This window comes from Pristis pectinata, chromosome 27, assembly GCF_009764475.1.
Source record: "Pristis pectinata isolate sPriPec2 chromosome 27, sPriPec2.1.pri, whole genome shotgun sequence".
Classification (NCBI taxonomy): Eukaryota; Metazoa; Chordata; class Chondrichthyes; order Rhinopristiformes; family Pristidae; genus Pristis; species Pristis pectinata.
Genome location: NC_067431.1, coordinates 12,631,272 through 12,655,238, shown reverse-complemented (window position 1 = coordinate 12,655,238; position 23,967 = coordinate 12,631,272). Strand labels below are relative to the sequence as shown.

Genomic DNA, 23,967 nt, shown 5'->3' with positions numbered 1-23,967 from the left:
CGGAGAAAAAGATACAACTTTGAAGGCTTCTGATCTACACATTCCGGCTTTTATTTCTCTTATAGCCAGGAGAGCTGTGTTGCTCAAATGGAAGGAAGTTACTCTGCCTACTCATGCTCAATGTTTACGGGATGTTATGTCATACCTGAATGTAGGGAAGATCCATTGTTCAGTTCTTGAATCTGACTTAGACTTTCAAACCTTGTGGGGACCTTTTTTGAATTATTTTCAAAACCTTTGATTTGGTGACTAAAATATAGACATTGGCTGATATTGTTATGTTTCAAGGGTTTTTCCTTGTCTTTTTTCAATTAAAGAGCTTCGGTTTTTGGTAGTGGGAGTAGATTTTTTTTATAAAATATTCCAGTTTTTCCTTTATTAACTAACTATTACATGTGATTATTAATTTAGAGTATTATGATCCTAAGTATGGTTTAACACAATGTATTCAGTAGTATTTTCACTCTTTTTTGATGCATGTACTCTGTATTTTTTTCATGGATTTAATAAAAATATTGTAAAAGAAAATCTAAAGTGCAGAAGGCCAGTATTTGAGATACAAGAAAGATCTCGAAATATGAGAGCTTGTAGGAATGGAAAAGGTTACAGGAATAGCCAAGGTTTGGGGCCGGGGTGGGTGGAGGAATGATGAGGTTACAGAACAACAGAGAGACATTAAAGCAAGCATGAAGCACAAGCTTGTGTATATCTAAACATCTGCAGTTGTTTCAAACTTTTGACTCGCCTGTCATTTGATCCCAAGAGATAACCAGTAAACCCCTACATTTTAAACGTCACACCAAATTTTTAAAAATTGAACATGGAAGGCAATCAGGTTAAGGCCTTTCATGCTGTACAGCACCAAGCCAGCTAGAACAGCACACATTCAGTAGGAAAACAAACAGAAATAACCTGAAGATTACAATACAAGCATCAGCATGAAGTTAATTCTCTTCAACAAATCTGATCAATTGCCAAGTAGCAACAGATTACAAAACCACAAAGACTTTAAAATCACATGACTTGCTAAGTGGTTGAGGACAAAAGTGCTCTGCAATACTCCAGATGACTTGGTTTCTACATCAATTCCATTGTCCCCACTCTATTACAATATCTCTATATTCTCTTTAGACCCAAAATCCATCTATTTTGGTCTTTAAATACTGAATTGACTGATTATCCACAAACCCCTAGGATACAGAATTCCAAAAATTCATGTGTTCCAAGTGAAGAAATTTCTCCTGACTTCAGCCCTGCATAGCTAATACTTTATCCTGAGACTATGACCCTAACGCTAAGCTCTCCAGCCAGGCAAAAAAGTCTCTTGGCAAACAGCCTGTCAAGCTAAAACGTTATTGTCTAGAAATTCAATAGCAATATACAACCATATTATACAATATAAAAAATTACCTCTAATTACTACTCTTTTCCCTTACTCCACCCCCAAAGCACCAAAGAGAATTCCTGAAGTGTACAACTACAGCAAAGTATACATACACTCTTACTTAATTCCCAACCCATTTTCAAGTAGGACAAATGTACCATTTGTCTTGCTAATTGCCTTTTGCAGCAGCACATTAATTTTCAGCAATTCTTATATGAAAAGCAAATCCATTCCAGTACCGATGTTCACTCATGTCATTTGGTAAAATGTATTTTGCTTTTCCTTTTATTCATTCATCTTTTGTAAAAGATCCTGCTTCGCCTCGGCAGGTTATCAATGCTCAAATACTGAATGTACAACAGATTTTTGGATCCTTTGGGAATTGGGGAATATGGTGATTGGCTGGGAAAGGATGTGCACTGAATAGAAGAATAGGATCGGAGGCCTTTATGGCTCACTTCTCTGCTCCTATTTCTGATGGGGAATATCACACTTCCACCTGCAATCCTTACCAAATCACATCAAATGTTGACATCTCTTTGTAGCCCCTTTGACCTTCTTACTTTCCCACCTAGTTTTGTAATGTTAGCAAGCCTGGGTGCATTACACAACCACTCCTTGAAGCATTACAATGGAAAAACAAAATTTATTGCTGGTAAAGTTATTATGTTCTGATAAATCAAGTGAAACGCTCACAAATCAAGGACTTTCAGTTGTGCAAACAAACAACTGTATTACCATCTATTCAGGTATACCAACATATTAAGCCTATTCAGTCACTTAAATGTTAATTCCCAAGAAATTTAAAACAATGTGGTCAATTGACTCTCAGTGGATAAATGCCATTGGATGGGGCTGAAACTAATCTCACACTGGAGAATTCAACTACTTTGAAGCAAATCTAAATGAACATATTTCAAGCTTTCTAAAGCTTTTTTTTGTTCTTCTTACATTAGAAAGCCTGGGCATTAGAAGCTTGCAATGTTGATCAGATGGTCTGATTTTCAAAAGTGCAATGTACGTATGCCAGGAGGTACATTGATTCTTTCACTTCATCAACTTTCCTCTCAATTTTAGTTTATTCCTCCCCAAACCACTCATCATCTGAGAGAGCTAACATACATTTACATTTTAAAGTGTTGCAGTCATCAGCTTCTGTGAGAGTATACAGCGAAGTTACATGCCTTCATACATGTCTGGGAACTCATTAGAAAGTCTCATTTCAGAGGGCACATCGTCCCGATATTTGAAACTTGTTTAGGCAGAACTGATTGATTAATATAGGCATTTATTTTGAATCTGTCAAAAAGTATACAGTAACACCTAAAGGAACACAGTGCAAGTGCAGTAAACATTCAAATATCAATTCTCATTTTGAAGTGATACTCCATTATGTGAGATACAAATTAGAAGCTTACAATTTAAAAACAATGGTCACTTCCAACTGGAAAAGACCACCATTTCTAAAGCTTATGATCAGGATTGACTTTGCCAAACCTATTAACATCTGCATCCAATGTGTGCTAGCATCACTCACTTTGCACGTTTAATTTCACAGGATGGCTACGCAGTAAAGCAATAATCAATAAAATGTACCTTTTCTAACTGACTGAGTGCACCCCATAATGGAATGTATTCCTTCGGTTGAATAGCAGCATATCGTTTCTTATGCATTTTAGGTGGCGTTTCAGGTAGTTCCTCACCTGCAACAAGGGTGAGAAAAATTGATCTGATTTTTAAATGCAACCTATGATCTAACAGAATCAATAAAAACAAAGATTCTGGCAAGATGCTTGACTTCATCATTAAGGATGTGGTAATATGGCTGAACACTATTCAGTAAAGACAATATTATTTTATGAACAGAAAATCATGTTTGATTAACTTAACAGTGAGGATGTAATTAGCAGGGTAAAGAGAGAGGATGTAGTAAATCAGAATTTTCAAAAAGCACTTGATGCAGTACCATATGAGACCATATCAAGGGCTCATGAGGTCAGGAGAAACACATTGATACAGGTTAAGTTAAAGGATGCAAAGCAGAAATAAAAAGGTGGTACCATAGGAATCAGTAATGAGCCCTCAGCTTTTCACAATTTAGATTAGTGACTTCGATGAGAAAACAAAATGTTATATGCACAACTTTGCTAACAGTTTGAAGCATGGAAGCACAGTGGGTGTGAGGAAACTGAAGAATACGGACAGGTTAAGCAAGCTGGCACCAATGCGGCAAATTTAGTGTAATGTGGAAAAATGTGTAACAAGCTTTGGTGGAAAGAACAAAATGACAGAATATCCTTTAAATGATGAGAAATTAGTAAATACCAATGTACTGAAAAAAATTAGTGTATGAAGTACAGTAAGTAAACATGCATGAACAGTCAGCAGAGGAAAGCAAATCACCTTCAAATTAAATTCCAAGAATGGTTGGGAAATCTTTCTATGAGGATGATACAGTATTCTGAATACTTAATTTGTGACATGAGGAAAGTACTGGCAGATAGAAGGTTGGTATCATCAATTGTGCCAAAAGCAGCTACAGCATAGAATTGCAAAGCAATTATGCCTCATTCTAAGTTTGCTCTCAAAACAACCATTCTCACATTAGTGATACAGGAAGTTAGACAGCAATCACCAATAATATGATAAATTATGGAAAATTCTATTCCTGCATTCCTGAGCATAATTCAGAGACAATTCCCACTTACTTTACAATTCACATTTTAAGGAACGAATTTCACTGTAAAGTCAGTGAACACAGGCAAAGTAATGAATGTTCTACAGAAATTGCCAGGTTTTCAGGATGTCTCTTGTTGAAACGTATTCATCTGAACCTGGCCATTCATTTTGAGTTCTTCTCACCCAACATCCAATAGGGTTGTTAGTGCAGGAGGGGGCTGAGGGATGATTCTGCCCTTTCTATTTTCATGCATGGACAAACAAATGTGGACATAGTTTTCCCAAAAATTCACGAAGTAAAGAGAATTTACCCAGGTACTTGCTGTAGAGTTCTCGAATTTGCATGTATTTCTCCGTGTAATCTCCTGCTTCAGACAAGGGTGCATCATAATCTGGAAAGGAACAAAATTAAGCCAAATGGAAAACCTGTCAATGGACAAGTCAGATATTATAAACCACAATCTGACATTAGCCAATGGTTCCATATTAATAATAGAGGTTATATTGTACAGGATAGAGCACAAATATAAACATGCAAAATATAACTAGTACCACCACATGAATAAATTAAAAAATAATCCACAATATCTTGGTTTTGAAGTGGAGTACATTTCAACAATTGAAGATATTAATTTGTGTATTGTGCACTTAATTTTCAGTTTTATCATTTTTCTTAATTCACCTTCATAGAAAAGCTCTTGTTCACAAGGTAGATTCTGTAATATCCTGTCCAGTATGACCCAATAAAAGGTTTTGGATTTGATTGCACTCATAACATATATTTAAAACCTAATGGTAACTTACTTTTGCTGCATTTATACAAATGGCTCCTGATTTTCCCCAATCAAGCCTATTGCTGAGTAGAGAGGTCCAATACTGACAATGGGTCTCACCTACCTAATTACATGACAGGACTTGCCTATCTTTCTCAAGAGGTTGCAACTTCCAGCAACCAGTCAGCAGGTGCATCTTCTGTCCTGTCACTTGCCTCAACCTTGTACCAGTAGATTCTTCGTGGAGTCTAATGGCACAAATGGGAAAGACCTAATATCGAGACTATCAGATACAATAATTTCAGGTAGCTCACGTTCTTTATAGAACTGAGCAGTTCTGTTGCAAGTTTATCTGTAATGTCAACTTCATTTTTCTCTCTCTGCTCAGCAAGGCCTAATCAGCTGGACATTTCCTATTACTCTGCATTTCACAACTTTTACGTATTCTTTTATTTATATTCTCTCTTTCTCCAATTGCCCTGATGAACCTTTCATCAGTATATCACCACAGCAACCCTGGCCTCCCCGTACTAGAGATATTCCCTTTATCCTATCCACCCCTCTCCCCCCACTATCTCTGCTAATTAAAATAACTTGTTTTCTCTCTTTCCCAGTTCTGACAAAGAGACTTCAACTCTGTTTCTCTTTCCACAGATGCTGCCTGTCCTGCTGAGTGATTCCAGTGTTTTCCTTTTTATTTTAGATTTCCAGCATCTGTAGTTTTGTGATTTTCTTATGTTGTGATCAATTGCCTATGTTGCAGCCAAACAGACTGGTAATAATTGTAATAAGCGGTCCAGACTAATCAGAGGCCCCGTCTACTGAACATGACCGAACTAATATCCACAATTCAAAAATTCAGTTGTGATTTTGATCTCCAAAATGAACAATTACCACTCCACTGAGAAATCTAGCAGCATCTCCAGTATACTCACCATAGCTGGTGACATCAGCAATGTAGGTGCCAAAGTCCTGAGCACCATTCATAAAGCCAAAGTTAGTCCCTCCATGGAACATATAGAGATTGATGGAAATTCCTTTGTTTAAAAGAGCCGTAAGGGTATCCAATATTCCTGCAGTAGAAATAAACCAAGTCTAAAATCTCAGCAAGAGATACAGAGCAGAAACAATTATCAAGGTTCAACTACAATCCGTTCGAACGTACAGAGAGGCTTTTGGTACATAAGAAGCTTAACAGAAAAACTTATACATAATTACTGATTTATACAGCATACATTCATATAGGAAAAAACTTTCTGCAGGCAGACTGATGGTTATATTGTTGATGAGACCCACTGCTACTGTCCAACATTGCTTGCTCCAGTTGAAACAATGCCTCTTTCCCCATTTTATCTATACTACCAAGATTGATGCTTCTCTGAACTTTCTTCATTTATTCCTCCAAAGCTACAAATGAACACACTAACTTCCAAGATTGAATGCATATCTGAGCACCCTAAATCATTCTTTCCTAGATCTTCAAAACCATGCAATTGCTTCCTTTTATCAGTTTTTCATTTCTACCACAACCTAAATGTTTTATGCACATAAATCTAGATGTCACCTTGCCTCTGTTTCTTGCACATTCATATTTGCCCAAAACATCCAGCAAACAGCTGTCTTTTAACTCGAAGAATGTACTTATTGTTGCTTGAAAATACAGCAGTTTGAAATACACATAATAAAGAAATTGTGAAAGCAAATTATCAACTTGTTAGCAACCCTAGGAAAATCAGTTTAAAATTAATATTATTAACACAAGGATAGGGAAGAATTTGTTTAAGCAAGGGGTCTTTTTGGACAAATGGATTGCTTGATCCCATGCCACTGAGGGATAGGAGATTCAATGAAAACCTTTGAAAGGAAAATGGATAAATTATTGACAAAGAATAATTTTGGAGGTTGAGGAAAAGAAGATCCCTACGTGATTAGGTGGAAGACTTTTTCAGGAGGCAGCACAGGTGAGCAGAATACCCTCTTTCAGTGCCATGAAATTCCATAATTCTATTCCATCATATTTGCATATAGTCAACTTATACTGAGTGGACTCTTGTGTTTGGTCTCTGGCTTGGCCAAAGCTCACTCCTGCAAAATCCAGATTCACACTTCAGTTATATCCAGAGGAACTATTGTGCTTCAAGTAAGATGTTAAATTGATTCCCCATCTGCTCCCTCATGAAAAGAACTTGCTGTACTACTTTCCAGAAGAGCTATGCAATTTCCCCCCAGAGACCTGGATATCTTTTACCCCTCAAGCAATGCCACTGCAAGAGATTACTCGGTAATGCCATATTGTTGATTATAGCACTTTGCACAAACTGGCATCAACATTTACAACTCCAACAAAAGCAGCAGAGTGCGCACCTAGAAAAACTGCCCTCACAGCACCAGACACCCAGGTTCAATCCTATGACCATGTGGGTTTCCTCCGGGTGCTCTGGTTTCCTCCCACATCCTATAGACATTTGGGTTGGTAGGTTAATTGGCACTGTAAATCACCCCTAGTATGAAGGTGATTGGTAGAATCTGGGGTGGGGGAGTTGTTGAGAATGCAGGGAGAATAAAAAATGGGAGTACTGTAGGATTAGTGTGAATGGGTGGTTGATGGTCGGTGTGGACTCAGTGGGCTGAAGGTCCCGTTTCTGTGCTGTCTCTCTCCAAGGCTCAGTGTCTTTGTACATTACATCACCAACTGGATGTAAAGTGAATTGAAATGTCTTGTCTTTGTGAGAGATGCTACATAAATAAAAATCCTTCCCTGCTCATCAGTTCTGCCCATGTTATGAGAAAATATAAAAATGCTTCATACAATCACGTACAGGCAATGACTGCTGTAATGATACTCCGCTATTCTCACCTGGAGTAGCTCTAGGGGATTGCTTTTACTCTGGTGACTGAGAATTCCATTGGGATGCATTAAATCATCACTGTTGTACAGGTTTGGGCAAAAATCTTATTATAAATGTGGTTCTTACCGAGTTAATAACAGATTGTAAAAGAAAAAAAAAAATCACCAGGGAGCCAAGAACCAATTTGACACATTTTAATTTCTATGACTGCCTTGAAATCTGCCAGTAACTTTATGACCAGGGCAGGGATTTGCATGGTCCTTATTGTTTTGACAAATAAGTTGCAGAAAATTCACATAAATCAAAAGTGAACCTAGCAATGAAATTCTTTCAGCAATTCCACCTAAGCAATGTTTATTACAGATACATGGACAGAGGAACACCAGAAAATAGAAGGGGCAGGGTACCCCGCCCCTAAACCTGCCATACTATTCAATGGCTGATCTGTCCCACTGAATGGCATGGCAGGTTTAGGGGCCAGGTAGCCTACTCCTGCTCCTATTTTCTGGTGGTCCACTTCAATTCTTTGCCAGTTCCACAGGACTCTCAATTCCCTGATCACTCAAAGATTTATTTATCGTCTGGGTAGAGAATTCCAGAGAGTGAAAGGAAGAACAGGGCCAGTAAAATAAACAGAAATACATTCAAAATACAAAAAAAAAACTCCAACAATTCCACGTACCTTCCCGATAGATGTGATGACCACTGCCCCAGTGGTCAAACCAGCCACTCCAGTACTCCATTACCAACTTAGGTTTGCCAGGCTAAAAATAGATGAGAAAAGACTAGGTACAAGACCACGGAATAATATTGACATTTTGCAAGATGTGTAAAATTGGTAAACTAAAATACACAGGAGAGAGAGTTTTTCCACAGAGCAAGCATTAATGCAGAAGGTCAACTGGCCAGATAATCTTCTGCATCCATGATCATTATTCACATTAAATCTCCTTGTCATTCCTTGCATCCACTCTTGAAGGCACTGACTCCCTGCTGAGGTACTTTTCCACAATTCTGAATCTTTGTGGTAACTTGTTCCACATTCTTCTTTTAAAACTTGTCAGCTATTTGACTGCAGAAGGCAACAACACACTATACTCCAAAATTCAGTCACTGTGGACACACATATAGACAAAGAACTCCCAGAATTGTAACCAAGAGCAATTTTTTTCCCCTAAAACTCTTCCTAGCTCAAGGAACTGAGGCCAACTGCACCAGCTCTATTCTTCCATCTTGGATTGTCTAGGCCCAGAGGACTAATAATATACAAATTATGCTCCTGCTGTCTCCTTGATCATTGGGAAGACTGGAGTCTGAAATTCTAAAGTCTTCGCTCAGGGAAAGGTGCTTCAGAACCACAACTATTTTTAATCATGTTTTGGAGATTATCACTGGGAGGAAACAAAACAATCACAGATATGGCACAATCTGTTATGTAACATAAATTAATTCCATTCTAATTGCATATTTAGATGTAATATATAATCATTTTATCACTATACACATGCAAGATACATCAAGCAATACTTAAAAAAAAATCTAGATCACACAAGCCTTCACGCTGCTTTTCTTAGGAAGGCACTTGCACGCATCAATGAATAGAAAGATTTTTTCAAAACAATACACCAATTGAGATAGAGTACTATTTGTCTAATCCTCAATTCCAATACTGGCACTGATAATCTATTCCTTTTTATTCCTTTAGACCTTGGTCAGATTGACATTCATTAATTTTACATATCTTTTATATGGCTGGACTCATTGCCCAAAGTGAGTAAACTAATTGCTTCTCTTAACTTTTCTCTAAAAACAATGCAAAACACTGAACCAAGTTTCTTACCAATTATCCTTACCAAAGCAAAAAACTGCAGGAGCTGGAAATCTGATATAAAAATTGAAAACAATGAAAGTAGCTCTGATGAAAAATTATTGACCTGAAACACAGCCTATTTCTGTTTCCACAAAATGCTACCTTACCAGCTATTTTCAGTTTTTATTGTAAACTATTGTCACGAACCAGCAACAAAAGAAACACACTGAGCATGATTCAGTGTTAAAAACTATTTTATTAATCACTAGTTATGATAATACGTAAAATAAAAGTAAAAATGTTAGTATGTTAGAATTCAAAAATGTTAAACCTTGAACGTTAACCCCTAAACTAAACTCTTCGTGTGTGTGTGACAAAGTCCCAAACTCCAAGTTCCGGAATGGTTCTTAAAGTTCAGTTCCGCAAGCCATAAGGTGAAACATGAGCAAGGGCTTCTTCAACAACCACCGTTGTCTGAAGATAAGACGTAGACGTAGAGAAACAGAGAGAGAGTAAATACGAAATCCAAATGTTCCACGATGGAACCCAAACGACACTCCAGTGTTTACTCGGTAGTGACTTCCTCACCCCGAAAAGCATCCGAATTGTGGTCGTCCACACACAAATACCTGTTTCCTTCTACAGGTCAGCAACAAAGTGAACTCCACCGGATTACTTCCAACTTCCATACATGGATTTCAGTGGCAGACACAGTTATAGTTTCTCATCCATCGATAGAGAAAACTAGCAGGCTGGTGTCTCTCTCCCTTCCCTCTCTCTTCTTTTCTTCTTCTGACTTCAACAACGTCATTACGTCCTTTATCTTCTATTGACGTAAGCACGCCACACACACAAATACACACACGCTCACACACTCTCTCTATCTTAAAGGGACATTCACTGAGTCCGTAACACTATAGTTGAACAGATAGCTGTTGCCTGTTGAGCAGAGGTGGTTTTTTTTCAGAACATTGATGGCCTAGGATATGTGGTAGATTGATTGCTGGGGACAATTAACTCTAGGTGTGGTAAGGAGAGGTTGGAGGCATAAAAATTCATTCTGCACAGTTTACTTGTGAAAGTTTATCAGTTTAAATTGTCAAGCCAACTCCAGCAGTCACACTGAAGGAGTGCGGAGTCAAGGTAAAAGGCGGCTGTGCAGCTTGACAGGTGGGTGGTGACTGGGCTATTGGTTCCTACGCAGGATGGGAGCACGGACTATCAATTCTCCTGTTCGGTCACATACTTGCATGTATTGAACTTTAACTTGTTTAGTAATAAAGTAGCACGTATAAATTATATCAGAGACATGGAAGAGCTTTTGTTTCAGCCCAGCTCAAGTCCTCTAGCTCAACTGTTTTTTCCAGTACATCCATAACAGTGTTGGTGCTGCTTCAATGAGAATCCACCATCAGATACAACTACCCCCTCCCCACCCCACATTCCCTTTACAACATTTCAAAGGGACCATTCCCATTGCGACACCCTGGTTCACTCTTCCCTCTCCACCAACCACTAGCCTTCTTACTGCACGTTCCCATGCCGCTGCAGAAGATGCAACACCTGGCCTTTAAACTCTCTCCTCCCACCATCCAGGGACCCAAATAGTCAGTCCAGATGAAGCAGCAAATCACTTGCACTTCTTCCAATCAAGTGTCAAGAATTTGGTGTTTACATCGTGGTCTCTTCCACAGAGGAGATCCAAACATAGATTCACTGACTACTTTGCAGAGCACCTGCATTCAGTCCACAAGGGTGATCTTGACCTTCCTTCTTTATTCTGACTGGTTGCATCACCGCCTGGTATGGAGGCTCCAAGGCACAGCATTGAAAGAGGCTGCAGAGGGTTGTATACTCAGCCAGCTCCATCAAGGGCATAACCCTCCCTGCCATCGAGGACATTGTCAAGGGGCGGTGCCTCAAGAAGGCGGCATCCATCATTAAGGACCCTCATCAATGACCCTCATCATCCAGGACATGCCCCCTTCACACTACTACCATCGGGGGGGTGCAGAAGAGAAGAGGAGGAACAGGAGCCTGAAGACCCACATTCAACACTTTAGGAACAGCTTCATCCCCTTTGTCATCAGATTTCTGAATGGTCCGTGAACACTACCTCGTTTTTCCTCTTTTGCACTATTTATTTATTTTTGTAACTTATAGTCATTTTTATATCTTGCACTGTACTGCTGCTGCAAAACAACAAATTTCACGACACATCAGTGATAGTAAACTGGATTCTGATTCTCACTTTAATTTTTCATCCCACTTCCTCTCTGACCTATCAGTCTGCGGTCTCCAGCATTGTTATAGCGACGCCCTACACAAGCTTGAGGAGCAGAAACTCATCTTCCATCTGGGCATGTTGCAGCCTTCCGGACTCAATACTGAGTTCTATAGCTTCAGGTAACTCGTCTTCTCTATAACAAAATGAGCCAGTTCATCTATCTGTGATACTGTCTGTTGTTCTTTATTCATGAGCATAGCCTGACCTTCTGGGCATGCCCTGCATTTCACTACACCTACACTGTGTCAGTGCTCTTGCTCTCTAACTGCCTTCATTTCATGGCATTTATGAACAAAGGATCATGTCCTCCCTCCCTCACTGCCCCCATTAATGCATCCATCAGATGACCTCATTTAAAGCATATCCCCATGGCAACCTTGGCCTCATACTCAGAGTTATTCCCATCATCCTATCTATCCCTGCCCACCCTCCATGCAGTTTGACACAATTTATTTTCTTTCCTTCCCAATTCTGACAAAGGATCTTCCGTGTGAAACGTCAACTTTATTTCTCTTTCCACAGATGCTGCCTGATCTGCTGAGTATTTCCAAAATTTTGTTTGTATTTCAGATTTCCAGGCACTGCAGTCATTCTTATTTGATCTTCATAAAATCATACCTTTGTTAAGAACTAACCACAAGACCACTGTGTTGTGAGAAATCCACATGGTTGTCACGTGACAGTAACGACAATGACCCCCGCTGACCGGAGGACAGCATTGCTCCTCCGATCGGAAGTGATACTACTGTCAATCAAGGTGCGGCTCCACCCACCCCTCAGGTGTGAGAGTACTTTTTGCCTCTGAACTTGCCTGACCAGTACCCTTCGTCTCTGAATCTGCCTGACCATTGGCTGTGGCAGGAACCTTTGTCTTTGACTCCCACACCATTGGCTCATTTAAATCACAACAGTGAGGCTCCAGCCAGCCTCCTAGCACCATAAAAAGGGCTGCATCCACTAGTCCTTCCTCTTTTGATGACCCCAGGAGTAGTGAGACAACGCTGCAGAGATCATTGGTAAGAGTGCATCACCACATGGTCAGGGACCGTTTCACTCAGACTCAGGGAGCGTTAAGGGCCAATGCTAGTGTGGGACGGGCATTGAAGTGTTACATCCTGAAGTTGTACCTTGTTATTGTGTGTGTGTGTGTGTGTGTGTGTGTGTGTGTGTGTGTGTGTGTGTGTGTGTGTATTTTACCCCCGTTGTGCTTACGCTCTCGTGTTCGTGGTATCCTGTGCCTGAGTGGGCATGTGTCTGTTCCCATCCATTCTGTCCCGCGTTTGCCTTTGTGACTAAACTAGTTTTGGTCTACAAAGCTCATGTTCAGAGTCCTTGATCCCTAAGACAGTAAAGAACGATTTCACACAACACACTGCTCCACAAGTTAAGGTATTACATGTCCAAAGATATATTGAAAAAAATCTTACTTCTGAATCTTTCATTAATGTTAGTCCAGATTCCAGCTTCTGAAAGTTGAAAGTCGGTAAAGCTGTAAATGTATCAAAATGCATTAACATTGTCAACAGCAATCACACAAAGAGGAAATTCACTTCTGCAAATAACTTTGCAGGACCACAATACTGAATGTTAGATACTTTTTCTTAGCATATTAAATTTGGTTGTCTAGGCAAGGGGAGATAACACTCCAATTTGGACTACAAGTGCCAAGAATGATTGGGTCTAATTGGGTTCAAGCAAGTTCATCTCTCTTGTTCCCTCATTAAAGATAGCATCACAACCACCACCTCATCTGCACCAGTTTGCCACACAAAATTTCAGTACTTCCAATCTAATGGACACAGATCCCCACACCATAGCACAGTAATCTTTGTCAAAGTAAAAGGGTACCCAGGCAAAGCAGATTTAAATGAGCAATTTGGAATATCATGTTTAGGACATTATAGTTTGCTGCTTCAATGCCTTTTGGAATGTGCCTGGTAGTTTGCAAGTGAAAAATTTTCTAGTTTCTGTGTCTAAGAAAAATTAACTGAAGCTGTTTCATGCATAACAGTGGAGGTATGATTTATTTTCCACCTTGTAATCCTTGCACAATAATTATTAAAATCTTTATGATGTCATTCGTCATCCTAATCCCCAAGTTAGTACTTACCTCCTGCAATGGATCCCTTAGTTAATCCATCTTTGTTGTCAGAAGTCATCAATAATTCCACTATCCCTCTGCTCAACAAGGCCTTGCAGGATTAAAACAGAAATAACTTTTGGACTGATTGTTAATACTCCTAACAAGGTCTTGAAATGAATAGCCTGCAGAATACATGCAAAGTAAAATAATCACTGTTTCAGCTCTATTTGTTCTACAGATATTGTTGGAAGCTCACATTTAGTCCTTGAGAAATACATGGCATTCTCAAGTGGCAAGTTACACTTCATTCCTTGCATCAACACAAAATAGGTGGGTAAAGTAACCCAAAGCAAATTCAGAGAAGAGGTACACAAACACTTCTCATTGCAGGGGATTAACATCAACAACAACATAACCGGGACAGAAAAGTTTAAGTGCCACTTTGAACTAAGCATCAGCAGTAGGTAGCTGACACTTTCATATGCCATCAGCAACATTAATATTCAATGGACATTTGGAACTAGTTGAGTTGGACATATAAAGACACAAGCAGTAAGGTGCATTAGGCTTGATCAGGCAGCCATGAGAAGTCACCACTATTGGTTAAGTTTACCAATTCAAACAGGTTGGAGTATCAGCACCAGAGAATATGGCTCTCTCTCCAACCCACACACTCCCTGACATAGCTCTCCTCCTGGAGCAGGGAATTCATAAATCTACTGGTTTAGTCATAAACTTGTTTAGGTCTATAGTAAATTTAAATCAAAAGTGACTGCATGCAATAGCAATAGAACATAGAATGATACAGCACAGGGACAGGCCCTTTGACCCATGATGTCTGCGCTGAACACAACGTCGAATTAAACTAAATCTCTTCTGCCTGTTCATGATCCACATCTCTCCATTCCCTGCAAACTCATGAGTCTGTCTAACAGCCTCTTAAATGCCACAACTGTATGTGTTTCCACCACTTGTTAAAATACTTGCCCCACACATCTCCTTTAAACTTTCCCCCTCTCATCTTAAATGCATGTCCTCTAATACTTGACATTTCTACCCTGAGAAAAAGATTCTGACTGTCTACCGCATCTATGCCTCTCATAATTTTATAAACTTCTATCAGGTCTGATAGAAGAAGAATAGCTAGCACACCTGTGACATCACTTTGCTCACTATTTCAAGAGAAGCATTCATCTGTTTGCTATTGTGCCTGGGCAACAACACAACTAATGAAACTAATTTTTCCTCATGTAGAATTGTTAAGTTCACATAAAAAGAAAAGTGCACCACTGCCAAGCATCCCATTGCACGAACAAGTAACCAAAGTTTAATAATTCATCTGAACGGCAAGATCTAGATTTGTGCTACATGTTTATGTTTCTATGTTCTATTTAGCAAAATCCACAATGGGACTAGCAGCAATAATAATATTTGGTCACTGACTCCAGGTTATTGTTGTCCATGATGAGAGAACAAGAAAACAAAGAACACAGGTAAAGGAGAGTTAATTTTTCCCAGAGAGAATTACCAGAATCCTAGGAAAGGGTCATTCTTCCCTGCCCAATCATCAAAACAGTGGAACTTAATGGAGTGAGAAAGAGGGACAATACTTAAAATTATACCAGGACATATTTTCATTCCAAAACGTATCATTACCTCCTGTACGTAAGCCATGTACTTCTCATCTTTGGCATAGCCACCATATTCATTTTCTACTTGCACGGCAATAATTGGACCTCCCTCTTTGTACTACAAATCAAAAACACAGGGTTAGAATCTGCTCTAATTTCACTTTTAATATTTCCACTTTGTTTCTTTTTCTTCAATTTTCTCCATTCCTGGGAGGTGTTGATCTCTCACTGGGGACACTTACCAATGCTTCATTCAACTGACAGTCCTTCAACGGTTAAGGTTAGGTACAGAGCATCAGCAAACTATAGTTCTGCTGTCACTTTCACAGCCTAGTCTGAGCTAGTCCTCAACCAGGTAAAAAGCAACCTACATTTACTCTTTTTAACCTTCCTTAAAATGCGGTATGACAATTGTTGCCCATCCAAAGTTGCAGAGAAGTTTGTGGTACACCACTAATAGTGATTGAATGCAATTGAGTGGTTAACTATACATTAGAAAAGGACTGGACTCATTTGCAGGCATAAAGAATTAAGGATATTATGTTCCCTTCCTTGGAGAACATTAGTAAATCAATGTTGTATTCATCATGCAGATCTGCCTCTAAAAATAGTTCACATCACTACAATTAAATAAATGGATTAGAAACCAAAGGGGATATTGGAAAGGTGGACAAAAATAGTGTGTTCGAACGTGTGGGTTCCAAGATGGGTCTCACGAGAGGTTGAAAGAGTGAAAGAACAAGATGAGAAAACATTCAAGTGCACATGCTACTAGCAAGTGTTGCTGTACACGCAAGAAGAATTGACAAATGCAGCTAATTCCCCAGGGCATCTTTGATAGTTTTTTCCTTTATATATTTAAATATCCGTTCTCATAAATCACTAATTTCAAATGTTTCTGCTAATGCTTCTAAGAGCTCAATGGACTGAGTCATCCTTGACTCAGCCCATGCCTCAGGTTTACTGCTTACTACAACAATAAACTTTGCAGTCTTGTGGGACAAGTTGCTCGGCCCTCACTCTGCAGCCAACTCATCAGGCAGAGTGGTCTACAGGAGCTGGTTAATCCTCAGCTGGTGGATCCTGAGGCCCACTCCCTACTGTCCTTGTGGACTGCTCACCTTTTTAAACTGTTTATGAATGCCTCTGACAATTAAATGAATGCGGCCACTCTACAGAAGCCAGCCATCCCTGCATAAAGCTAACAGGCCAGATGTGAAATGCATTTGGTCCAAAATCAGCATGACTGAGCTCCAACCCCAGATGTGATGCTGCTGACACAACCCATGCATTTACCAAGCGTTGGCTGTTTTCTCTGGAATCGCCATCTAGCAACAATTTTCATTACACTAACTTTACCAAGAAAACAGAATTCAATGCAAACATTCCAATCTTTTCTCAGTTTGAAATATGGATTTAAAATAGAGTCGTAGATCCCTGGGGACTGGAGATCATAATCTATTTAAATGTCACAACATTTCATATTAAAAAAAACCCTTACAAAGGATAAAGAATATAGTCACATGACTTCTACCTTACCATAATTAACTTTAAAAATGCAATGTTTAGTATAAACATAAGGGGTAGGAAACTAATTCAGTGATGTTCACCATCTGAATGTCCCTTTGCAATGTTGACAGACTTACAAGTTGGAAATCACACTTATATGGATCACATCAAATATTGGTTGCCAGAGGATCAATTTGCCAAGTTCAAATGTATTTGGTGGTGACAGAAGAAACTTTCCAACTACTACAAAATAAATCACATTTCTTAGAGATACCGCACATCCATAAAGTGGCAAGATCTAGTGAACTGGTCTGACTTACCTGAAAGGGGATAACTTTAGGAATTAGCACATTGAAAAAGGTGTTGACTGCATCGGTAAACCCAGCATAAGTTGTGCGCAGTTTCATGTTTTTGTCTCTGAGCAGCCAACTAAAAAGGGAAAGGATCAGATAGTGTACAGTAAAATTAAATAATCAATCACATAATGATCAAAGTTTCCAGTAACCCATGCTCTTTTTACCCCTCAGCATTAATACATTTAAATATAAACAATCTATACATTCCCACATATCAATTAACAAAATAAAACCAAACATAATTATACCAATCAAAATATGGACAGCAGTCCATTTTTCAAACAAATCACACTCCTCAACAAGGTTCCACTATGGGAAAATTGTTAACAGTTTAAAGAGGGGTTGGATTTTTATTTAAATATGGTTTTAAGAACAATGATGGAACACAATTTATTTGTGCTTTATTAAGGGTTGTGTTAGTGTCAACACAGCCAATTACCACTCAAATAAATTTACTATTCCAGTTACTTGGTCATCCAGTACAGCTTTTTTTCTAGACATTAAAACAGTTCAAGATCCACCTCCCTGTTGCCAGTCACTTCAACTCCCCCTCCCACTTCATCACTGATACTGTATGTCAGTCCTTGGCCTCCTCCATTGCCAGGAGAAGTCCAAACACAAACTGGAGGAACAGCACCTCATTTTCTCTCTTGGGACCGTACAGCCTAATGGTATGAACATAGAATTCTCCTGCTTTAAGTAAACCAAACCCACCCCCTCACTATGCCTCTTCTTTTCTTCCCTTTCCTAGCCTCTCTCTCTTTTTTCTCCTCGCCCATTTTTTCCCTCTCGTCCCCCCACGCCACCTGCCTCCATACCTTTGACCCATCCCCTGGTGGATCTGCTCTCCCCTCCTCCCCCACATCTGCCTGTCACTATTTTTTACCTGCATCTACCTATCACCACCTTGTGCCCACCCCGCCTCACCCCTTTTGTCCACCTATCACTGCTCTGTTTTTCCCTCCTATATATTGGGCTTCCCCCTTTCCCATCTTCAGTCCTGAAGAAGGGTCTTGACCCGAAATGTTGACCGCCTGCTTTTCTCCACGGATGCTGCCTGGCCTGCTGAGTTCCTCCAGCATCTTGTTTTTTTATCTGTACAACCAATATCAATAAGAGGAAAACCTTCTTTGACACCCGCCAAAACACTGGAGCAAAAGCCAGAATTACTTCTGCTCAAAGTTAACCAACTAAACATCTAAGCATTTAGAAGTGTCTTGATGAGCACATGAATCACTTAGGTAGAGAGGGCTATGGACCAAGTGCTGGGCAATGGGGTCATTATGGAAGGGTGCCCATAGGTTGGCATGGATGAGTTGAGCCGAATGGCCCATTTCCATGCTGTGTGATTCTGGAATGCATCTTTTATTATTATCCCTGCCCCCACTTTCTAATGTTGCACACGTTTCTCTGCCACTGCCTTCAAATAAACTCTCAACATTCCTTTTTAATGATACAAGAACTTTCCTGCTAATTTAGCTAATACATTCTAAAAGAGAAAATTGTTTTCTCTAAAAAATGGAAGAATGGATGTATGGCCCAAAACAGCTGCATAATAACTGCTTCTTTCCATAGCAATGCTGGAATATCCATATTTTGTAAAGATGAGCAGAGTCTAATCTCTATATTTCTATATACTTTCCGGTATCTTCAATCCAGTAGTTTGCTAAACTATGAGTCATATACCCTGCAATGACAGATTTGTAAAGTATTTATGGAATTGAGCTGAGAGCAGGGCTGTTCAGAGAGTAGAGAGGGGCAGGGAAGGTAACCAGATCCAATCAGGGAAGTTGATCATGCAGATGATTTGTTGTGGAGCATTCATGGAATTAAACATAAAAATGTATCCTGATAAAGGCACGCAGGCAGTTGCTAAATTTGGAAAGTCAGCACACAGTGAAGAAATGCTTGGGAATCTCAGTTCTAAAGAATAATACATCAGGGATCAACTTTAATTAAATTGACTCAAGGTTTTGATTCTCAGTTTACTGGGTCATCTGAGGCCACCAATTAAGTTCTTACCCTGTCACAAACTGCAGCCTATTTTTAGGTCTAACTGTTTACACCAACACTGATGGCAAGGCAACAAATCTATTTTCAGCAAAGTGAACATTGCTCCCTTGGGCATGCTCTGAAAGTTTTACCCTCAGTTTGTACAGCCGGAAAGGTAAATATTTTGCTTTGTTTCAGACAAGATTCCTACTGCATTTACCTGGGTAAACCACCAAGATCCCACTCTGAGCAGATGTATGGTCCAGGGCGCAATATTACCCACAAGTCCAAATCATTGGCTAATTTGAGATATGCCCTGCAAAAGAAAGTATAACACATTGAGCCATTTAACAAAGTGGTGCCTTTCAAGGTCAACTCTACATCCTGCACTCACTGGTGGCTCCTTATCCTTGACTGTTACCAAGGGGCCTAAATTCTTCAAGCTCAGGTAGTGTGATACTTGTAGACATACATTGTGGAAACAGGTCCTCTTGACCTCCTAGACCATGCCGACATCAAGCACACGTTTACAACTAATCCCATTTTATTCTCCCCCATCCCCATCAACTCCCCCCAAGATTCTACAACTTTCCTGCACACTAGGGGGAATTTACAGTAGCAAATTACCTACTAACAAGCATGACTTTTGGGCATGGAGGAAACTCACGTGTCATAGAGAGAATCTCCACACAAGGTCAGGATCAAACCCAGATCTGCAATGCTGTGAGGCAGCAGCACTAACCACTGTAGCACCTTAAACAATCACATTCTTCATATTGGAGAATTAACAAAAACAACTAAACAGAAGTACTTCAAGTTTTAGTCTGGATGCTATAAGCTTGGTGTTCAGTTTCTATGTCCTTTAGTTACTGATCTGATCAGAAACAGTGGTACCAAAAAGATATCAGATTTAGAGTTATAAAATAAATCAAGTTCAAGAAAGAAAGGCTTGTCTTTCACAGCTTCTAGTCTGCTTAAAGAGTTTTATGGTGAACTATAAACTGATCCATTGAAATAAGAATCATATTAGGTACATTATGGTAAATAAATCAAATACAATACGACAAACAAATTGGAAATAATACAGTAAATATCTTTACAAAGAGTGTAAAGATAAATTTAGATTTTACACAATATACCTTCAGCAATGTTAAGTCAAACCTCATTTCAAAACTATAATTGATAAGTTAAAAAATACAAATGCTATTAATCTGAAATAATTACAGAAAGTGCTGGAAACACTCAAGCATCGGTGGAAATAGGAAAAGTGTGAACTTTTTCAGGTCAATGCTCCCTCGTCAGAACGTTATGTTTTTCCTTCCACTGATACTGCCTGGCCTGCTGAGTATTTTCAGCACTTTTGGTTTTATTTCATGATTTCAGAACACATCACTAACAACCATTTATGACAGTGACTGGGATATAATAAAAATCAACATCCAAGTTTATGAATTCCTAATGGTTGGTTAGTTGCTCTAAGACCTTCACAGAATAAAGTAGACAGCAGGTTTGACTCCTCATCCCTGAGAGTCATACAGTATGGATGCAGGCCCTTTGGCCCAACAAGTCCATACCAATCACCTGCCCATCCAGCTAGTTCCAATTTCCTGCATTCGGCCCATATCCCTCCAAGCCCCACCCCTCCATGTACCTATCCAGGTACTTCTTAAATGATATTATCGTACCTGTCTCAACCACTTCCTGATGACACAAATTATTTTTGACAAGTAGGGTTCTACGACAGAGTTCATCAGCTCTGGGATAGGAAAAGGCTTAAAACAAAATCAACAACAATAAAAGAACAACAGAGTCAGCTTATCCTTTCTCCTGGAACACTGCTGAAAGTGTGTGTTGAGTCTGTATGGGGAAAGAAACAGAAGTGGCTCTGACATTTCTTGCAACAAGTCGTTTTATAGATTGCCACTGATGGATCCACCAATGGGTGACTGATGTCCAGCAATACTGTCTGCCAAAAGTTTGTAAAAAAAAATCAACAAGGAAAAACAAATGTTATCTACTCACTCAAGATCAAGATCATCTTTAAAATTAAATGTTCCCCTCTGTGGCTCATGAAGATTCCATGGAACATACCTGTAATAAGAACATGGATAAAATACAGTATATAAAACATCAAAAGCACACTCTGAACCGGAGAACAATGACTCCTCACTCTTAAGTCAGACTTGTAAGCATGTAAAAGCAACTGTAGCCCTGTTTCATAATTTGCTATCAACATTAATACATCTGGAGAATACCTCCCATAAAGCTTTGTACAATCTCTAGAAATTCCAGCACAAAAACTTTAGGAACAGAACATAATAGAAGGAAATTTATTAAAGATCCACTTAACATATCTTGGCATACAATAAATATCACTTACGTTGTTAAAGTATTCAGACCCAAGGCTTTCATCTTCAACATGCGGTCAGTCCAATATGCCCGGGGAATGCGAAAATAGTGCATTGAGCCACCCAGAATTAAAAACTTATTTCCCTCCAACTGAAAATATTCTTTGTTGGCCTGCAGTCCTAAACTTCTGCCGTGCATTCTTCTTGGAGTGAGGGACATCCAATGGAACCTAAAATCAGATGGAAAACATTTTAGTTTAAGATACATACATAGCCAAGCAAACCTGTTACAGAGAAGGCACATGGTGAGCTCGCCTGAAAGACTAAGTCCCAGACAGCTCTGACAACAGATGAGTTGAGACTGGACAAAATGCTTTTACAGTCTGCAACTCTGTGACTTATTGGCATTCAGATCATATGACCAAATCATTGGGCTAGTAGTTGGGATGAAGGGAATGCCAATTGCTAACAAAACAAAGACAAATTCATTTAACTACACACACAATCTTTCTAAAAAGGAATTAAAAACTATTGCAAGCATACTAAAATTTGTACATAGCTCAGCACTAACACTTCAAACTGAATGGGTACCGAGCTTTCTGTCTTTTCAAAACAAGCCTCATAATTCATTGTTCTTTTTAGCACAATCTCAATAGGCTTTGTTACATCACTCTGTGACCAGAAGTTCTTGTAATTTTCACAATTGCCAAACGAGTGCTGTTTATTTGGGAATCTATTCACTCAATTAGACAATGGATGGTGGCAAGGAAATTAAAGACCTGCATTTTAGAGATAAGCTTCATTCTTCAGACTCTCCCAAAATGCTTTAAAGTCAAAGTGTCTTTTGCAGTGTAGTCACTGTTGCAAGGTAGCAAATGCAGCAGGAAATTTCACATAGCAAGATGCCACAAACAAAGTAAAAATAACTAGATAATATTAACTAAAAATATTAAGGGAAAGCTATTGACCAGGACTTCGGGATCATCCAGCTTTCTCATTTTCAGAATAGTCCCACGATTTTTCCTATGTCCACCTTAAGAGCGGGCAGGGCCTTGCCTTATGACCTCGTGTGCAAGGTGGTATCTCTGTTAGGACTGCACTTGACTTTCAGCTTAGATTTTTGTGTTCCATTTTCTTTGAATCCATGACCCTTCAAAAACAGATGATCATACAAACAAGTCAAAGCTGAAACTGAAGCCCAGGAGTTGGAACATTTGCCTAAACTCTAATGGGCACACTAGAGGCAAGCAGCAGCTCATTGCCGTTTGTTATTGGGCCCCACAGCAAACTTCAGTTGCACATTTTCCAGTACAACAGTGTGCTACCTGAGGCTGGGTTTAAGATGAATGATGGTCACAGGCACCCTCATCCCCAACCTGTGCGATGGCTGGGTGGGGGTCGAGAGAGAAATAATCAGTGACTGGACCAGTAGTTTCTTTTGAAAGGGGGATGCAGAATGGCAAGAATCAAACCGCTTGCAAACAGGAGAGGAGAGGGGGTAGATTTGGGGCAGAATCCTTTCACAGTACATATGAACTCTTGACCTCTCAATCTACCTCGTCACGGCCCTTGCATTTTATTTGTCTACCTGTGCTGCACTCTCTGTAACTGTCACTCTATTTTGCATTGTTTTTCTTTTCCCTTTTGTACCACCTTGGTGTACTTGTGTATGGAACGATCTGTCTAGATGACACGCAAACGAAAGCTTTTCACTGTATCTTGGTACATGTGACAATAATGAAGCAATTACCAATTAATAAATTGGATTGGGGGTTGGAAGTGGTCATTGGGGAATTTAGAAATGTTAGAGTGACGGACAGGGTCGGCTGAAGATGGGTGTGCTGGAATGGGAGTAGGAGGGGTGAGTAAGGTTCTCTACTTACATACAGGCACCCCAGAACAGCACTTTGCTGGCAGGACCAGGTTTCCCCAGTGACTGGAGTTTTTTTTTTGTTCTAATTGTGTTCTTTCCTGTATAGAGAAACAAAGGACTGCAGATGCTGGAATCTAGATGAAAAACACAACGATGCTGGAGGAACTCAGCAGGCCAGGCAGCATCTGTGGAGAAAAGCAGGCAGTCAACATTTAGAGTCAGGACCCTTCTTCAGTTGAAGATAGGAAAAGGGGAAGCCCAATATATAGGAGGGAAAAGCTCCCATCTTTTGTCCACCTATCACTGCTGTGCTTTTCCCTCCTATATACTGCACTTCCCCTTTTCCCATCTTCAGTCCTGAAGAAGGGTCCTGACCCGAAACATTGACCGCCT

General features: G+C 39.6%; 1 protein-coding gene across 2 annotated transcripts in view; it reads right to left on the bottom strand.

Annotated features, from left to right (window-relative positions):
- The window catches only part of glb1l2 (galactosidase beta 1 like 2), a 67,298-nt gene that overhangs the window by 15,613 nt on the left and 27,718 nt on the right, over positions 1 to 23,967 (bottom strand). For both annotated transcript variants that reach the window (XM_052039661.1, XM_052039662.1), the window contains 11 exons: positions 21,734 to 21,931; positions 21,376 to 21,444; positions 19,574 to 19,669; positions 17,326 to 17,434; positions 15,522 to 15,614; positions 13,893 to 13,974; positions 13,210 to 13,271; positions 8,368 to 8,449; positions 5,772 to 5,909; positions 4,375 to 4,455; positions 2,981 to 3,087 (listed from right to left, as the gene is read on the bottom strand). In XM_052039661.1, coding sequence (XP_051895621.1) covers positions 2,981 to 3,087; positions 4,375 to 4,455; positions 5,772 to 5,909; positions 8,368 to 8,449; positions 13,210 to 13,271; positions 13,893 to 13,974; positions 15,522 to 15,614; positions 17,326 to 17,434; positions 19,574 to 19,669; positions 21,376 to 21,444; positions 21,734 to 21,931 — 1,117 coding nt within the window. The remainder of the gene's footprint in view (positions 1 to 2,980; positions 3,088 to 4,374; positions 4,456 to 5,771; positions 5,910 to 8,367; positions 8,450 to 13,209; positions 13,272 to 13,892; positions 13,975 to 15,521; positions 15,615 to 17,325; positions 17,435 to 19,573; positions 19,670 to 21,375; positions 21,445 to 21,733; positions 21,932 to 23,967) is intronic.